Source organism: Mercenaria mercenaria, chromosome 6, assembly GCF_021730395.1.
Source record: "Mercenaria mercenaria strain notata chromosome 6, MADL_Memer_1, whole genome shotgun sequence".
NCBI lineage: Eukaryota > Metazoa > Mollusca > Bivalvia > Venerida > Veneridae > Mercenaria > Mercenaria mercenaria.
In genome coordinates, this window is record NC_069366.1 from 1983091 (window position 1) to 2000681 (window position 17591).

Genomic DNA, 17591 nt, shown 5'->3' on the forward strand with positions numbered 1-17591 from the left:
TTGGGTTCAGTATCTTTTCTTTGGTTTAGTATTCTTTCGTGGGTTAAGTATTATTTCTTGGGTTAAATATCATTTCTTTGGTTCAGTATCATTTCTTTGGTTAAATGAGTTATCAACTAAGAGCTACTGGACACAACCATTTCTTGTGTGACAGTACAACTGACCTGTTGTATAGTTTTATTATGGCAGGGACTGTGTGACTGGGCTGAACCGCTGCTTGAACTCGCAATACTGTTGATACTGCACATGCTCGACTTCCTGGAACCCAAGGAGCTTGGTGAACTGGGTGGAGTCTGAAATATACACCAAACAATGTTCTAAGTACAGGTGTAAAAAGAACCCTATCAATTCACTGCTATATACACACAAAGCTGCATAAAAGCACTATAATTTTAACCTTAATGACTTATACACCTTTAGACACAGTAAGGCGACAAGAATCTTTTTTCAAAACATAACTTCAATCAAAAATAATTAAATGCATGTTCACCCTGCTTTCAAAGGTAATAAACAAATAGTTATCTCCACATCTTCCATATCAATACCTGCAAAGCTCACACTATTTATGTAAAGTCACAATTAACTTTAGACAGTCTCATTCTATCTTTAGTTAACATGACTTGAAATTCTTTAAATTCCCCAATTACTTTAACAATAGGTATGAAGGCTAAAACAAAGGCAATCGTATCGACACAATTTGCATGATGACATATCATTATCCTTTGAAGTTTTATCTCATTAACACATGGATAATCGCTTAAATTTAAATTTTGTTAGTGTTAAAAAAAAATTTAAAATACAAAACACATCAAAGTCTGAAATGGGAAAATCATGACTACTCTTTAAACTGTTTTCCTATGTGTGATGATATGTAAGTGCATTTCAAAACTTCTGCGAACATACAAAACAATCATTCCTTGCATAAAAAACATGCAAAGCACAAGTGAAAAAATACTGTGTACAGTATGTGCTTAAAGCAATTTTGCCAGATTATTTTTGTACAGTTTTTTTTCCCACATAAGTTGATATAAGAATTATGTTTTTGTAGAGTTTTGTGCTACACAGACACAATTCAGGACGTGTGATGACTTTACAGCGTTAATGGTCGAAAAGACCTAAGCTGCCCCTCTGGCCTTTATTTCATGCAAGCGCTGGCACATTGGTTTAAACCACTGACCTATGGATAGGTTTCTCTCATCATGTCCAATGCAAACCCACAAATATAGGTCAATAAATTATGTTGTCCAGAATATCTGTATATGAACAAGGGTAGTTAGTATAAATCTATCACCTTCACACTGTATATATAATGTTCAGTTCTGTTCAATTATATAACTTTATTTAACTAAGATTAATTTCTGAATTGACAAGTGATAAAAAAAATAATGCATAGACTTGATGCCTTTCATGATAAAAAATGAGCATATTTCTCTATTCATGTTTCAAAAGCTTTTCGCCTCAAGTTGTGCATTTCAAAAATCATATTAATTTCATTATCTAGCAGTAATAAAGGAACATCTTCTATATGTTGAAATCACAATCTATGACACAGTCAAACCTCTATATAACAACCCTGACTGAGAGGGCAAAATTTCTATTTATTTACAGGTTAAAATACAATGCCAAATGTGTAAGCTGGAAATAAATTTTGCGGTCTCTGTTCCTCTGTAATTCTTTAGCTGGAGTTCACTATATCCTTTGCCGCAGTTTTTGGGTAAATTTCACTGTATTTCATTAATACTGGCTCTGTTTTTTTTTACAACATGATTTAATTAATTTCTTATTCAATGGAAATATGCAAACAAATGAATGTGGTAACATAGTTTAAGTTGTTGTTCAATTTTAGGTATTTATGACACCAACACTGTTCAGGACATATGGTGACTTTCTAGCCTTAATGGCAGAGGAAGACAACCAGTACCTCTTAAGAAATAGCTAATATAGGTAGTAACTAACTTCCAAAAAGCCAGCTGGATGGTTTCTTTGCAGGAAGTCAGAATGGTTTGGGGCACAGGATTCAGAACCAGAGACCTTGACCACTCAGCAAAAGAGGTCATCTATACACTGTGAGCTCAGATACCAGAAATTCCATCAGGAAAGAAATTTTATACAAACTATAAATCTATGTTTATATGAATGCATATTTCCAAATAAATATAAACCAACCAGTATTTACTTCTCTTTCACACATATAAATAGAATTAAAATGAGTGTTGCTAAAATCTAAGGACACAAATTTGTGTAAATTTTCAATGAAAGCCTTGCACTTCTTCGATTTAAAACTTGACAGTATGTGATTTATGCATATAATATATCAATAAAATACTTTTTAAACTAATTTAGCAGAAATATTATTTTCAAACATGTTTTAAAATAATAGCCCTGGGCTATAAATAGAATTATTATGATATGAAATCATGCTCAGGATGGTGATAAAGTTTTGAAACAGCTCATATGATTCAACCAACCACGCATTTCACATGTCTCTGCACACCAACAAAGTTTCAAAACATCTGAACATATTTTATTTGAAATAACTTGTTAAACATCTTGGCAAAATACAACAACTAAAGTTTGATAAAGTAACAGGGTGCTTTGGAAGATATCCAAATACATGGGACAAAGTTTGCTTGCAAAATGACAAAAACAGACATCCAGACATGAATACGTAAACAGCACTACTGGTCATAAAATATCTAAACGGTAAATATTTCAAAGGAATAAATTTTTATACAAAATTCATCAAAAACGTATATTCTTTTGAAAGTAAATTTATTACAAAATGCCAGTCAGTGACTGAATAATAATCTTCTTATTGCATAGAAGATAACATCAATATCCCCAGCCTTGTTACATAATTTATGTCATTTTGCAAACTTTATATATATATATATGGAAATACCTTAGACCAAACCCGAATCTTTGGAATGGACAAATATTTCTGTAAAAACACATAACGGTAAAAGAATCATCAGTCAGCCACAAGCTGTATACCACACAGTCTGCTAAATGTTGTCTTAGCTTTGTACAGAAAAATAGTACCAACTTCATAAAAAGCTGACTTAGACTGGGACTGACAGTTATAAAGCTGTGTTTGGAGACCAGTCTTTGAACTCAAGCATTTGATTGGCTGTTCTTGTCCACTACTGTGAAATCATGTAATTTTATGGGCATAAAATTTCGCAGTTCTGGCCAAAATAGCTATTATGTATGGACATAAATTTTGTGGATTTCAAAATCTGAATATAATATGAATTGAAATTTTACTTTTTCATTGAGACTTAATTTTGTATATTCACTCAACTACGAAATCCATGAAAATATGTCCGCCACAAATAGAAATGATCTCACCGTATGTAGAAAAGTTGCATGCCGAGACTGGTCTTCAAAGTGAGTTGCAAAACCAGACGACCAGTCTGGAAACTGATTGGTTGATTCAAAGTACTATATCTGAACAGACCAATGACAAGACTACAATATGAGACAGTTGTCTCCAAACACTGCTTCATAAATCTAAGAAACCTGATCAGTCTATTAATCTGAAAAACAACTGTTGTATATCCCCCTACCTAGGCTGTAAAGTTAAAATAAGGATAAAATATAGATAAATTTTTTAACTGAAATTGTTATAAAATATATTCAGAAATAAAGAACAGACCCTTCAACTATTAAGGCAGTGGACCCAAAATGACAATCAGCAAATTATGTCTGTATGCAATTTCAGCATTTTCAAGGCCATGTTTGCTATGAGCTATATTTTCTTAAATTGGAGCAGTTGATCTGGAGAATGCCGAATTGCATTACGATAATATGTAACTGCACAAAAAATTCTGAGTGTTATTACTGATCCACTATGACCCTGACCATCACTAACCTTGACCTTTATCCATGCAAGTATGAGCAAGGCCATGTTTGCTATGAGCTATATTTTCTTAAATTGGAGCAGTTGATCTGGAGAATGCCGAACTGCATTACGATAATATGTAACTGCACAAAAAATTCTGAGTGTTATTACTGATCCACTACCTTAAGAGTTCAACCAACAATTTAAGGTCAAGGTCACTCTGACTGATCAGTTGCATGAATCTGAACAATGACTTTTCTAAAAATTTGAGATATAGAAAATTTCGAACACTTTTAGACATGCCACCATACTTAAACTTTTTTATATTTAACCTCAATCAAATCTTATGCAAACCTTCAAGACTCCTTCAGACCAGCTATGACCCTGACCATCACTAACCTTGACCTTTATCCATGCAAGTATGAATACATTACCTGGAATTTATAAGAGCCTGCATCTTCTCCTTTGAGATCTAAAATGACTTGTTCACTAGAGGCTGGTAGGACATGGGGACTGTCTGCCTGCAGACATAGATTGTCCATAATCTCTTGTAAATGGGTCACCTCTGTCAGTAAGTTCACTTCTTCATCCTGCACATGGAACATAATGAGCACAGTGTATGAGAAAAATGAATTAATTTACAAACATAACAAGAGGGCCATCATGGCCTGTTATCACTCACCTGATGTTCACAACTGGCTTGAACAGTTTTAGTAATGGTCATACATGGAAAAATGGTGTCTGTGGAATTATTTTGAAATTCGATCACATGGTTTATGACAAGAATATTTTTACAGTTTCCACTGTATATATTACAAAATTATAAAATAACTTAAGCTATGTGTGTCATTTTGCTATCATAATTATAGGGATAGTATAAAACAGAGCTGCAGCTTTGTTACAATGTATACATACTGTGATATCATTAGTATTTGTGGGGCACTGTTTCTAGTGGATTTTGTGGTTGAGGCAGCGTACAAAATCAAATCCCAGCAAACATCCCTTTTATCATGTTTGACATCGTGGGAGCGAAATAAAGCCATTACATAAATTTGGTATTACACTAGTGTAATAAAGCTTTGACATCATTTTAATTTTAAGTATAGTAGACGTTGGTCAAATTTACTTGGTCTATAATTGGTAATGAAAGAAGAAATTTTGATGTTTCAGTAGGACAAGCTTACATGTGATAAAAAAGAATATTACATTTGTGTCTTTCCACATTGAATTTATTTAACTTGTTGAATAAAATTGACAAAATGCTCAGTAGAGCCTCCCATTTTATCATTTTATTCAACTCATTGAAACTTAATTCAATATGAAAAATCCTCTATTTATTTTTTGTTCATAAGTTGAAATCCATGAATTAATTTGCCAACAAAATAGCTATTCTGGCCAAAACCACGAAATTTCCTGCCAATGAATGTAAATGATTTCACAGTATATTGCCCTATGTAAGGAGATGTGGTAAATAAAACATACAACAAATGGCTTCAGACAGGTTACAAAATGGCAGAATCTCCCTCTTTCCTCTGTAAGTGCTGTCCTGACTGAGTTCTTCTCCTGGTCCTCTAGGAGGATGTATTTATCATTAACTTCCTGCATTGCACTGTCCAGTCTACTCTGCATATCCTGTTTGCCTAAAAATAGAAAAAGTGACATTCTCTTATGACCTTGACATTTTTTAGCAACATAACATCTATATCCTGGAAATATTCTAATTTCTGGAATAAAAAATGCCTAAATGTTATTTCAAATGTTTGTCAGCAAGAATGGACTTATTGTATTCCAGATGTTATTGGAATCTAACCCCTTCTTGCTTTCACTTTATATTCTAATTAGTGATGTAATTAGGTGCTATGGAATGTGTAATTTTTAGGTGATGCCCAAGCATTACAAGCACTTTGCAACTGTAAATTGGTAGTTATTAAAAGATTTAGAATATGTTCAGTAGAGCAACAAAAATATGAAAATATAATTATCTACAACATAAAGATATACTGTTTCTAAACATAAAGAAAACAAAAACAAAAGCACTATGAAAAATAATAAACAAAATTTTATGAATTACTTTATAATATCTTGACTACAAAAAAGCATAGCAAACACATATCAAAACTGTATATGGGTTACACACAAACATTGTGAAATTTGTACAAAATGAAATCATTCATTCATACTAGGTGCTTATAAATAAATAAGTTGCATTACATGTTGTTCTTGATTATGCTGGAACAAAATCTCAATATCTCATGCAATGATTTTATGTTGGTGATGGCAAACTGTTTTCTACAAGTGAATTGTAACTTCCACACGTGTATCACAGGTGAAGGACGTATGACACAAGAATGAGATGAAATGTCAGCTTTACCCAGGCTTGAGAGATTGGACTCCCAACCATTAAATTTGTTGTCAGATATTTTCCTTTAAAGCGTTTTATTGGGTTTAAGTCACACAGACATAATTCAGATCATACTTTGACTTTCTAGCTCTACTGGTAAAAAAAGACCCCCAGGTGCTCTTCTCAACAAAACCATACAAGGGCCAGCAACCATCAAACTTTCAAAAGCCAGCTTAGGAACATCACAAGAAAGTATTTTATATTTGGAACAAACAAAGGCCCCAATTGGATACTCAGTTAATAAGAGGATCCTGAATTTTTTACCTCTACTAACTTGTTTCCTAGTGTTCTTATGTAAAGTTACATGACAAACAGTATTGTACTGCTGGTCAAATCGTCTCACACTACAAACAGCAACAAGACTTCCTGTTGATCAAGCTAGATGCTTATAAACTTTATATTTGTAGCAACTTCAGCTGAAATCGGTGCAATACGTTTACTGAAATTTGATTGAAAATTGCAGGGAAAATATCTACAGAAAATAAATGGAACATAAGCACAGAACTATTGCAACCATAAAGAAGCAAAATATCAAAGTTTCGCAATGAGGTAACAAAAAGCACTAATGGCAGCCTTTAAATTAAACTTATGTAAAATCAAAGCAAGAAGATAGATACCACTGGGACAAGTATACAGATACCACAGGGACAATCATAAATGACAACATCTTTTCCATCATGCAAAACTAAGACTTAAAACCCCTTCCAAAAACTACCCACCTCCAACAAAATTAAATGATAAATTTCATCACCTCAGTGCGGAAAGGGCATAACTGCACTGACGATATAGACGCAGTTAAATACTTTCTGTACTGAGATAACACAATGTTCTATCTAAATAAGGAACTCATTTTTCAAGTCTACAAATAAACTTATTAATGAATAAAAAAAGGTCTTGAACTTGTTCCATTTCTTCTTTTTTCCCATCTTAATTTTTTAAACACAACTTATAAACTTATGACATGTAAAGTTGGTGCAATCTGTTAAAAAACATGCAGTGTTTGTCTTGGTTAGCATGAAGAAATTTCTCTTTTCACATTTTCTTCAAAGATCTGTCCACACTTGAAGGCACAAACTTCTTTTAACTACAGTTCACACAGACATAATAAAAGAGGTTGTGACTGAATATGCATACATGTAGATAGTTTTTCTTGTTTAAAACTGGATTTTCGTACCAGCAGTAATAACTTCTCTGCAAGTAACTGACAACTTCACCACATGAATATCTGGAGAAGAAATGACTTCAGACATATTATTTTCTATCTAATCACCATGGGAACATTCCCCCACCAAGGGATCTAACCACCAAACTCTTGATTTCTTCTGTTTTTCTTGCTAAACCTACTACTCAGGCAGGCTGCACCACATATAGAAAAGTATACTGTCTCTCCAAACACATTCACATGGTCTGAAGCTTCAGAAATAAGATTTTAATGTTCCTTTTCTACTTCTGTAGTTACATTTGATCAAAATACTACTGATGGCAATGTTCAGAATTTCGAAACCCCAAGTCAGACACTTTCTAAAATTAAGTGCACAACTTCTCTACAAGATTATTAAATAAACTGCCCCCTACTTTCTATATATTTGCCTTCAAGCTGTGGACTAAACAACATTACATGAAACTTGTGTACAGTTTTATCATATTAATTTTGAAGTATTGTACAGAATCACAACATGCCTTCGTCAAACCATAGTGGTGATGTGGGTACTGATCCATTCGCTGCAGCTGAGGAAAGAAACACATATCATACTCAGATACTACAGTATTCAAATGGATGAGAAATTATACATTTTTGTTATAGTTCTAGATGATTCAAAGAAACCTACCTCAAGACAAGAACGTATAAGCTGCTATATACAGAGTAACAAGAGATCACAGAGTGATCTTGGCGCCCACCAATGTGCCATTTTGGTGTGTTCCAAATTTCAAGACTTACTGACTAGCTCAAGGTCAAATTTCATTTCCGTACACAACACTGTGCATGTGGTCCAAATTCTAAAGCTGTAGCTTGAGAAATGTGAAAGTAGGTCACTAGATCAATCTTAAGGTCAAAGTTTAATTTGGTACACAAAACTATGCAAGTGGTCCAAATTTGAAGGCTTAGCTTGAGAAATGTGTAAGAAGGTCACTAGGTCAAAATCAAGGGTCAAATTTCACTTCAGAACACAAATCTATGCATGTGGTCCAAATCTGAAGCCTGTACCTTCAAAAATGTGAAAGTAGGTCACTAGGTCAATGTCAAGGTCAAAGTTTGTTTCGGTACACAATCCTATGCATGTGGTCTAAATTTGAAGCCTGTAGCTACAGAAATGTGAAAGTAGGTCACTAGGTCAATCTTAAGGTCAAAGTTCATTTCGGTACACAAAACTATGCATGTGGTCCGAATTTGAAGGCTGTAGCTTGAGAAATGTGAAAGTAGGTCACTAGGTCAAAATCAAGGTCAAATTTTATTTCAGAATACAGAACTATGCATGTGGTCCAAATTTGAAGCTTGTACCTTCAAAAATGTGAAAGTAGGTCACTAGGTCAATGTAAAGGTCAAAGTTTGTTTCGGTACATAAAACCATGTATGTGGTCCAAATTTGAAGGCTGTAGCTTGAGAAATGAGTAAGTAGGTCACTGGGTCAAAATCAAGGTCAAATTTCATTTTGGAACACAAAACTATGCATGTGGTCCAAATTTGAAGACTGTACCTTCAAAAATGTGAAAGTAGGTCACTAGGTCAAAATCAATGTCAAATTTCATTTTGAAACACGGAACTATGCATATGGTCCAAATTTGATACCTGTACCTTCAAAAATGTGAAAGTAGGTCACTAGGTCAAAATCAAGGTCAAAGTTTTTTCAAGTGCACAAAACTATGCATGTGGTCCAAATTTGAAGGCTGTAGCTACAGAAATGTGAAAGTAGGTCACTAGGTCAAAATCAAGGTCAACTCATGTCAAGGTTCATCTTGCCACTCAAAAATATACATGTCCAAATTTGAATGTTGTAGTTATTGACAAGAAGATTTTAAAAGCTTTTCTCTATATAAGTCTATATGAACCATGTGACCCCCGGGGCGGGGCCATATTTGACCCTAGGGGGATAATTCGAACAAACTTGGTAGAGAACCACTAGATGATGCTACATTACAAGTATCAAAGCCCTAGGCTTTGTGGTTTGACAAGAAGATTTTCAAAGTTTTTCCCTATATAAGTCTATGTAAACCATATGACCCCCAGGGTGGGGCCATATTTGACCCTAGGGGTATAATTTGAATAATCTTAGTTGAAGACCACTAGATGATGTCACATACAAAATATCAAAGCCCTAGGCCATGTAGTTTTGGACAAGAGGTTTTTCAAAGTTTTTCTCTATACAAGTCTATATAAACCATGTGACCCCCAGGGCGGGGCCATATTTGACCCCAGAGAAATAATTTGAATCATCTTGGTAGAGGACCACTAGATAATACTTCATACCAAATATCAAAGCCCTAGGCTCTGTGGTTTTGGACAAGAAGGTTTTCAAAGTTTTTCCCTATATAAATCTATGTAAATTATAGAAATAAACAAAGGGCCATAACTCACTCATAAATTGTTGAACCAGTCTGATTTTCAGGGGGACACAACTAGGGTACCAATACATCATTCTGACAAAGTTTGGTCAAAATCCCCCCAGTAGTTTCTGAGGAGATGCGATAACGAGAAATTGTTGACGGACGGACGGACTGACGGACGGACGGACGGACGGACGGACGGACGGAATGACGGACGGACGGACCACGGACGCAGAGTGATTTTAATAGCCCACCATCTGATGATGGTGGGCTAAAAAGGTGTTATAAGCACCTATAGATACTTTCTCATGTAGCAGTGCCCTTGTTTTCTGATAATATTCAAGCAACCCGAGGTAATACCCTTGTAATACCACCTTTCTAAATGAAATATTAACTGTATTACCATTTTAAGTCTAAAAGGGGCCATAACTCCACCATAATTTGGACACAGGTACACATAATATACATAAATGGATGCTCCAACATGGCAAATCCAGTACAGTGCCTCTTAAACTTTGTTTACAAAAATCTTTACTCAAGAATAAATATATTGAAAGCTGATTTGTATTTTCAACCTACTAAGCATTTACCTTTACTGAAGCAAAAATAAGAACAATTTTGTTTCTAAATTTTTTTATTATAATCTACGTATCTAATTCCAATATGTACAAGCTCATGTTTCTCTGTGATATAAATATACTTGTCTCTGGTTTAATGAAGTATTAGAGACTTCCTGTTCTATTTACGCCCACTCAGTATATTATGGAACAGTTTAAGTGTATCTTTTTTAGTTGTTCTCAGTAAATGTAAGCAGACTTTTCCACTTGCTCAAACATCCTTTAAGGGAATGTATCGATAAAAATTTCTCGGAAGCAATGAAAGGCTTAAGCCACCATCATTAATACGCCACTTATCAACAACAATTTATTTGCTCCCAACCTGATTTCATTAGAACCAATGTTAAGCATTATCAATCAATATTCTGAGATCGATTCCTCTTGAAAATATTCCAAGATATAAATGTTTTCCTTAATTAAAGCTGAAAATTATGTGATAAATTTTCTTCGGAAGCAATAAATATAGAATTTCATAACAAGAAAAGCAAAACTGTCCAGCCTGAAACATAACTGGAATTCTGCTGCATTAATACGGAACTATTTTCTACACCAAGATTTTTCAACTGTATGGGAATTACCATTAAAAGTATTTCCATGTATTTCAAAATGTATGAAAAATAAAATGTGATTCAAATCATCGTTATATTGTATAAATGAACTCTATGCCTGTAATATTTCACTTTAATTTTCTTTTTAATTTTGATGTGATGCATGAATTGCTAAGTGCAACAGCACTTAAAAATAACTCTCATCCAGTGTGAAATTTTAACTGAGCCACGCCATGAGAAAACCAACATAGTGCATTTGCAACCAGCATGGATCCAGACCAGCCTGCGCATCCATGCAGTATGGTCAGGATCCATGCTGTACGCTTTCAAAACCTATTGCAATTAGAGAAACTGTTAGTGAACAGCAATGATCCTGACCAGCCTGGTCGCAAACGCAGTATGTTGGTTTTCTCATGGCGCGGCTCAATTATTAATGATTTGTATGGCACTCATTTTCATCAATTTCGTGGTTGAGTCAATACTCAAATTTCCACTTATTCTTACAAGAATTCTAAAAAGCTGAAATTTACAAATTCACATCCCCACAAAATAGTTGTTTTGCCTGTGACTACAAACTGTGTGGCCAAAGTAAAAAATCATTTGAGAGTACTGTCTTGTTGACCAGTTTCATGAGTACTAAATTAAGTCTGGGGTAAAGTCAATACTTCTGCTTAATGAAGAGCTTAAATGAAGAGAGCTCAGATCTGCATTAACTGGATATATAATAACCAAGCAGCTATACTTGGTATAACTTTGGTATCATCCATACACTAATTTATTCCAAGTATAAACCGATTCATTGATTCCTGGCAAAGGTTCAGGAAACCGTTTTGACAGACCATCTATCTCCTTATATAGACAAGAAAGTAGGAGCAGAAAATCACATTCTGCAAGTCAAATACATGAACTTCTCCTTGAAATAATGCTTATATATCCTTTTGCTACAACAGATCTCCCAATGGTAGTTATGACATTTCTGGTAAATTCTAGTTAGATATACTCCATGTCTATATATTATTATATCTAAGCAGGGAAAAAGGTTGTGGCACCTTTATGAGCATCTGTAACATATATATAGATAGCCTTGGGGATTTTTAGACTATAAACTACATGAATTAACCAAGTTAATTAAAAACAAGTAAATTTATGATGTTCAGACAGGAAAAACACTATACTAAGCCATGTTTTATTGCCGTCTGCCACAAGTATTGCAGGAGACATTTTATGTTATACAACAGTATATTATTATATTGCCAGTCTTGCACTCTGTAACAATGAGAATATCATTTCAAAACTTTATAACAAAATTGTCATGGACCAATTTTTAAGATCTTGAGAAGTCCATTTTGATCATACGATCAGGTCTTCCACTTTGAACTTATATCACCCATAGAAACAACTGGAGCAATGAAGCAGTGTAATGCTGAACTTGAACCTAGTAACCTTACTAGCATGTGCATCTGGGTATGTCATAATGGCGAAAATTTATTTTTAGTTTTCTAAAAATCCATCAAATGAAGACATGCTTCCAGAAAGGAATGATGGATGGACACGGGCCAACCTACAAGGGAGGGTGATTCCAATTTAGTCCCAATAAACTTCTTATCTGGGAGAATAAATGCACATTTTTCATGCAAGCCCTTACATCTGCCCAGGTAATATCTAAAGGCAATGGTAAAATTCAACATTAAATATCTAAAACACCATCTAAGGGGAGGTGGAAGTACCCATGTTAACAAATACCAAGGCAGAACCTCCATTCTCATAAAAATAAAAACCCAGTGGCAACTACCTTGACGTGCCCCAATGTAACTATGTCACTGCTTCCGTCATTTTATGAATCATTTTCATCCCAAAAGCAACATTCATATGCACACCATTGCAATCTAATATTTATAATATTCAGAGATTTTTTTCATAATAGAGCTGCTGCATTCCTCCAATGTACAAGGATGAAAGGAAGAGCTGTGCAACAGTCATATATCACCAGCAAGAGCTATCCCTAGGTAACATCAATATTTATAGTTAATGTTGTGTAACATTCAATAAACAGTGTCTAAATACCAAAGAGGCAAAAACTGATGCATTTCTGAAGTGATAAGAGGGTTTAAGTGCATGAAAAGTGTTAAACAACATTAGATCAACATTGAAATAATTCAACACTAAATGAATAAACAGCTGCACTTTTTATGTCAGTTTTTTAACAAGGAAAAAACATCCTGAAGTTCTGGATTAATTTCTTGGACAACCCCTTTTCAAAAATAAGTGTTGAAGTAGCTAGTTTGTGAGGACCCATCAAAAGAACATATCTTTAAGCTTTCCTAAATACACTTCCCTTCCGAGTATAAAGCATATACAGGGGATTGATTTAGATTTCAACTCTGTCAAGCACTACCAATAGCTAGATCTTAGCAATTTAAGATTTTATAAACACTCCTTTATTATGTACTCTGTAATGTGTGGGTTGACAAAAACAATTTAAGCAAAACTGGTTTCCTTGATAGATTTTACCACAAATAATGATCTGCAAGTACGTTTTTTTTACAATATTATGATGTGCAATTTTATAAATTTCTTTCACGTGTTTAACCAAACATAAAATTATGTGGTATAACTTGTAACTGGTTTATATTTTTCCCTTTGATAAGGCGTAAAAAAAAATTCTTTGCTTCCGGTATACCGACCTACCCTACATTTCTGGCCCGACCCTAAATGTTTTGAAGAATGTTGGAGAATATTTTTTTCAACTTTGCAAAACTGCACTTTTTATGCTTTAAACATGGCCAGTGATGTTAGAAATCAACTTACTGATGCTCTAAAGGTATAACCCCCTTATTTGTATTCATTTTTTGACATAAAAATAATTTCCGAAAAGTCTCTAACAAAAAAATCCAAAAAAAAAAATTTTTTTTTTTCCGACCTACCTACCCTAATTTTTTTGAGCATGTTACCGGAAACAAAGAATTTTTTTTTTAGGCCTAAATAAAAACATTAAATTTTGGTTTGAATTTACGCAGTACAATATGCTTAAAACTTCTTTAATAACTATAAACGTAGTTATTGAAATGAAATATTTAATCAAACTGAAAATAATCGTTCTATTTCATAAAGACTGCAGTAAACAGAAAAGGTACTAAACAGTGTTCCCAGAAACCCCAACATGGGTGTTTTTCACCCCGAGAATGGTATTTTGCACCCCCAGTTTTGGACACAGCTGTTATATATCTCTTAGTGAGGGGGTGCAAAAGTGCAAGAAAAAACTCAATTCACCCCCACCCCTCCAACTTTAAATGCCAGCGGGAACACTGCTAAAACATAAAGGAGACAACATAATAAATAGTGAAGGATATACAACATCAGAAAAGAACACCTTAGAGCGATATACACGTGAAACAAACGGTTTAATTAGGCAACTTAAGCAAATACTTGGTAATACAATACTGACTCTTTAAAAACATGTAAATAATTCTTTTGGCTATTCTCCCCTTGATTTTGTAATTAAAGGGGAAAAATAGGTGACAGAGTTAGTTCTGTAAACTGTAGAGTTCTATAAACTGTAGACCATTCACCTCCCAGACCAAAAACATAGTGCTTGGTGCAACAACTGTTATAATTAAACCACATCACCATACAAAGTAAGCAAAATAACTTTATTTTTCCTTTAACCATAGTTTTCAAAATGCTCAATATTTTCCCCTTTATCTATTTTTATCTGAATTTTGATATATAAATTTCCAGGAAACTCAAACACTGCTCAGCAACACACACACTTCATATATATATATTTATATATGCTGTGCTCAAAAATCTTACAGGTGGTATAGCTTTCACAATGTTTCCAGGTATAAACATTTTTTGCCTAGCACACTTATATGTCACTACACAAGTGAGTCATACAGTCTTTATAAATTCTAATAAACTATGGACTTTGCATACCTTTTTTAACCTTCTTTTGAAGACGGACTGTATCGGCTGCACATTTTTTAATATCCTGCTTTGCACGTTTGTATTCTGAAAATATGCACAAGCAATCAATATGAATTTAAATGTAAACTAAAACTTGTATCGCATCATTTATTCATTTCTTTTTCTACACCTTGGTGCATTTTCATTCAAAAATAAATATAGACAATGACCGTAACAGATGTATCTAGGTAACAAAGTTCAGAAATAATATGTTTCTCGGTCACAAAGTTCAGAAAAAAGCTCGTCTTCTCCACAAAAATAAATAACAAGATGTAATTAAACAGATCTACCACAAAGAGAAAATGCAAAACACACAGGTTTTGTCGGTATGTTGAAAATAGCTGGTTTTCCATCAATTGTTTACACATGGGATATATGGGAAATATACAGGCTTAGTCTTTTGAACATGGAATACCAATTAATGACTGAATGAAGTCAGCCAGACAATGTAAACCAGAGAAAAAAGCGATTGAAAACAGTCTACTGTCTGTCAGATCATTCATTGACTTGAGATTTCCAAATATTCCCTACCACTTAAAGGACTGAGTTTCCAAATATAGACATGCAGACTGTAGCTTGACTGATGGGGGAGGTTAAATGATCGAAAATTTAACTTAATCAAAAAGGTAACAATTTACTGATACATAATGTTTTGTATGCAAAAAAATTAGTCACAGTTTCCTAGCCCTGATATTCCTTCAGTACTTTTTGTCTAATACTGTAACAGTAAGCAAGTCCTATACTGTCTTCACTTCAACAATATTCTTCACCCTTTAGAAAGTTCCTTGTCTACTGTTTACTAGTCCCAGATTTTCTTCACTCTTCAGAAAGTTCCTTGCTTATTAGTGTAACAAGTTAGCTAGTCCTACACTTTCTTATCTACTGTTTTACAGTTAAATAATTTAGCTAGTCCTACATTTTCTAAGTTAGCTAGTCCTACATTTTCTTCACACTTCAACACGTTCCATGTTGTCTACTGTAACAAGTTAGCTAGTCCCACATTTTCTTCACTCTTCAGCAAGTTCCTTGTTTATTAGTGTAACAAGTTAACTAGTCCTACACTTCTTTCACTCCTTATCTACCGTATAGCAGTTAAATGAGTTAGCTAGTCCAACATTTTCTAAGTTAGTTAGTCCTACATTTTCTTCACACTTCAACAAGTTCCTTGTCGTCTACTGTAACAAGTTAGCTAGTCCTATATTTTCTTCACACTTCAACAAGTTCCTTGTCGCCTACTGTAACAAGTTAGCTAGTCCTATATTTCCTTCACACTTCAACAAATTCCTTATCATCTAGTATAGTAAGTTAGCTAGTCCTACATTTTCTTCACATTTCAACAAGTTCCTTGACGTCTACTGCAACAAGTTAGTTAGTCCTACATTTTCTTCACACTTCAACAAGTTCCTTGACATCTACTGCAACAAGTTAGCTAGTCCTACATTTTCTTCACTCTTCAGCAAGTTCCAATTCTACTAGTGTAACAAGCTGATGGTCCTACATTTTCTTCACACTTCAACAAGTTCCTTGACATCTACTGCAACAAGTTAGCTAGTCACATTTTCTTCACTCTTCAGCAAGTTCCAATTCTACTAGTGTAACAAGCTGATGGTCCTATATTTTCTTCACACTTCAACAAATTCCTTATCATCTAGTATAGTAAGTTAGCTAGTCCTACATTTTCTCCACATTTCAACAAGTTCCTTGACGTCTACTGCAACAAGTTAGTTAGTCCTACATTTTCTTCACACTTCAACAAGTTCCTTCACGTCTACTGCAACAAGTTAGCTAGTCCTACATTTTCTTCACTCTTCAGCAAGTTCCAATTCTACTAGTGTAAGAAGCTGATGGTCCTACATTTTATTCTTTCTTCAACAATCTACTGTAATAAGTTAGCTGGATATTACAATACCTTTTGTAAGTCCCTTGTCTCTACAGTTACCTGGTTCTATATTTGGCATGTTCTTGTTACACTAGCGTGACAGTAACTGTAAGCTATTCTTACAACTCCTTCAGCATCAGTCACCTGCTTCTACATTGCCTTTTGCATACTCCTTGTCAATTACTGTTACAGTCTAACATTTACTTCTGCAACATCCTTGTCAGCTATTTATACAATACCTTTGGCATGTTCCTTGTCTAACAGTGTAACAGTAGCTATTTATACCGTACCTTCAGCATGTTCCTTCTCTCAAAGTGTAACAGTTAGCTATTTATACCGTACCTTTAGTATGTTCCTTTTCTAAAATTGTATCAATTAGCTATTTATACAATACCTTTAGCGTGTTCCTTGTCTAACTGTACCACAGTTTTCTTCCAATCTTCCATACACTCTTGGAGTGGGTTGACTAGATTATCTAAAATAGTTCTGAAAAACAAAACAAAAAGGTTTTCCTTTGTTTCCTCTCTTGTTTCAAACATGTTCAAATGATTTATGGACAAGCTTGAAACCATGATAATATATTCATAACTTATATAATAGTGAAGAATGAATATCTGAAAAGCACTGCATCTACTGTAAAATCATTTAATTTCGTGGGCATAAAATTTCGTGGTTTTGGTCAAAACGGTAATTTCGTGGGAATATAAATTCGTGGATTTCAACTGTTGAACATAAACTGAATGGGAATTTTACTTGTTCGTTGGGATTAAATTTCGTGGATTGACTCAACCAT

General features: G+C 34.1%; 1 protein-coding gene across 6 annotated transcripts in view; it reads right to left on the minus strand.

Moving 5' to 3' along the window:
- Positions 1–17591, minus strand: part of LOC123549745 (protein MTSS 2-like) — an 88922-nt gene that overhangs the window by 17404 nt on the left and 53927 nt on the right. For 4 of the 6 annotated variants that reach the window (XM_053544965.1, XM_053544963.1, XM_053544964.1 and 1 more), the window contains exons 5-10: positions 17193–17284; positions 14890–14964; positions 7926–7973; positions 5327–5484; positions 4279–4434; positions 165–293 (exon numbers count right to left, since the gene is read on the minus strand). In XM_053544965.1, coding sequence (XP_053400940.1) covers positions 165–293; positions 4279–4434; positions 5327–5484; positions 7926–7973; positions 14890–14964; positions 17193–17284 — 658 coding nt within the window. The remainder of the gene's footprint in view (positions 1–164; positions 294–4278; positions 4435–5326; positions 5485–7925; positions 7974–14889; positions 14965–17192; positions 17285–17591) is intronic. The other 2 variants (XM_053544966.1, XM_045338068.2) reach the window with 1 other exon arrangement.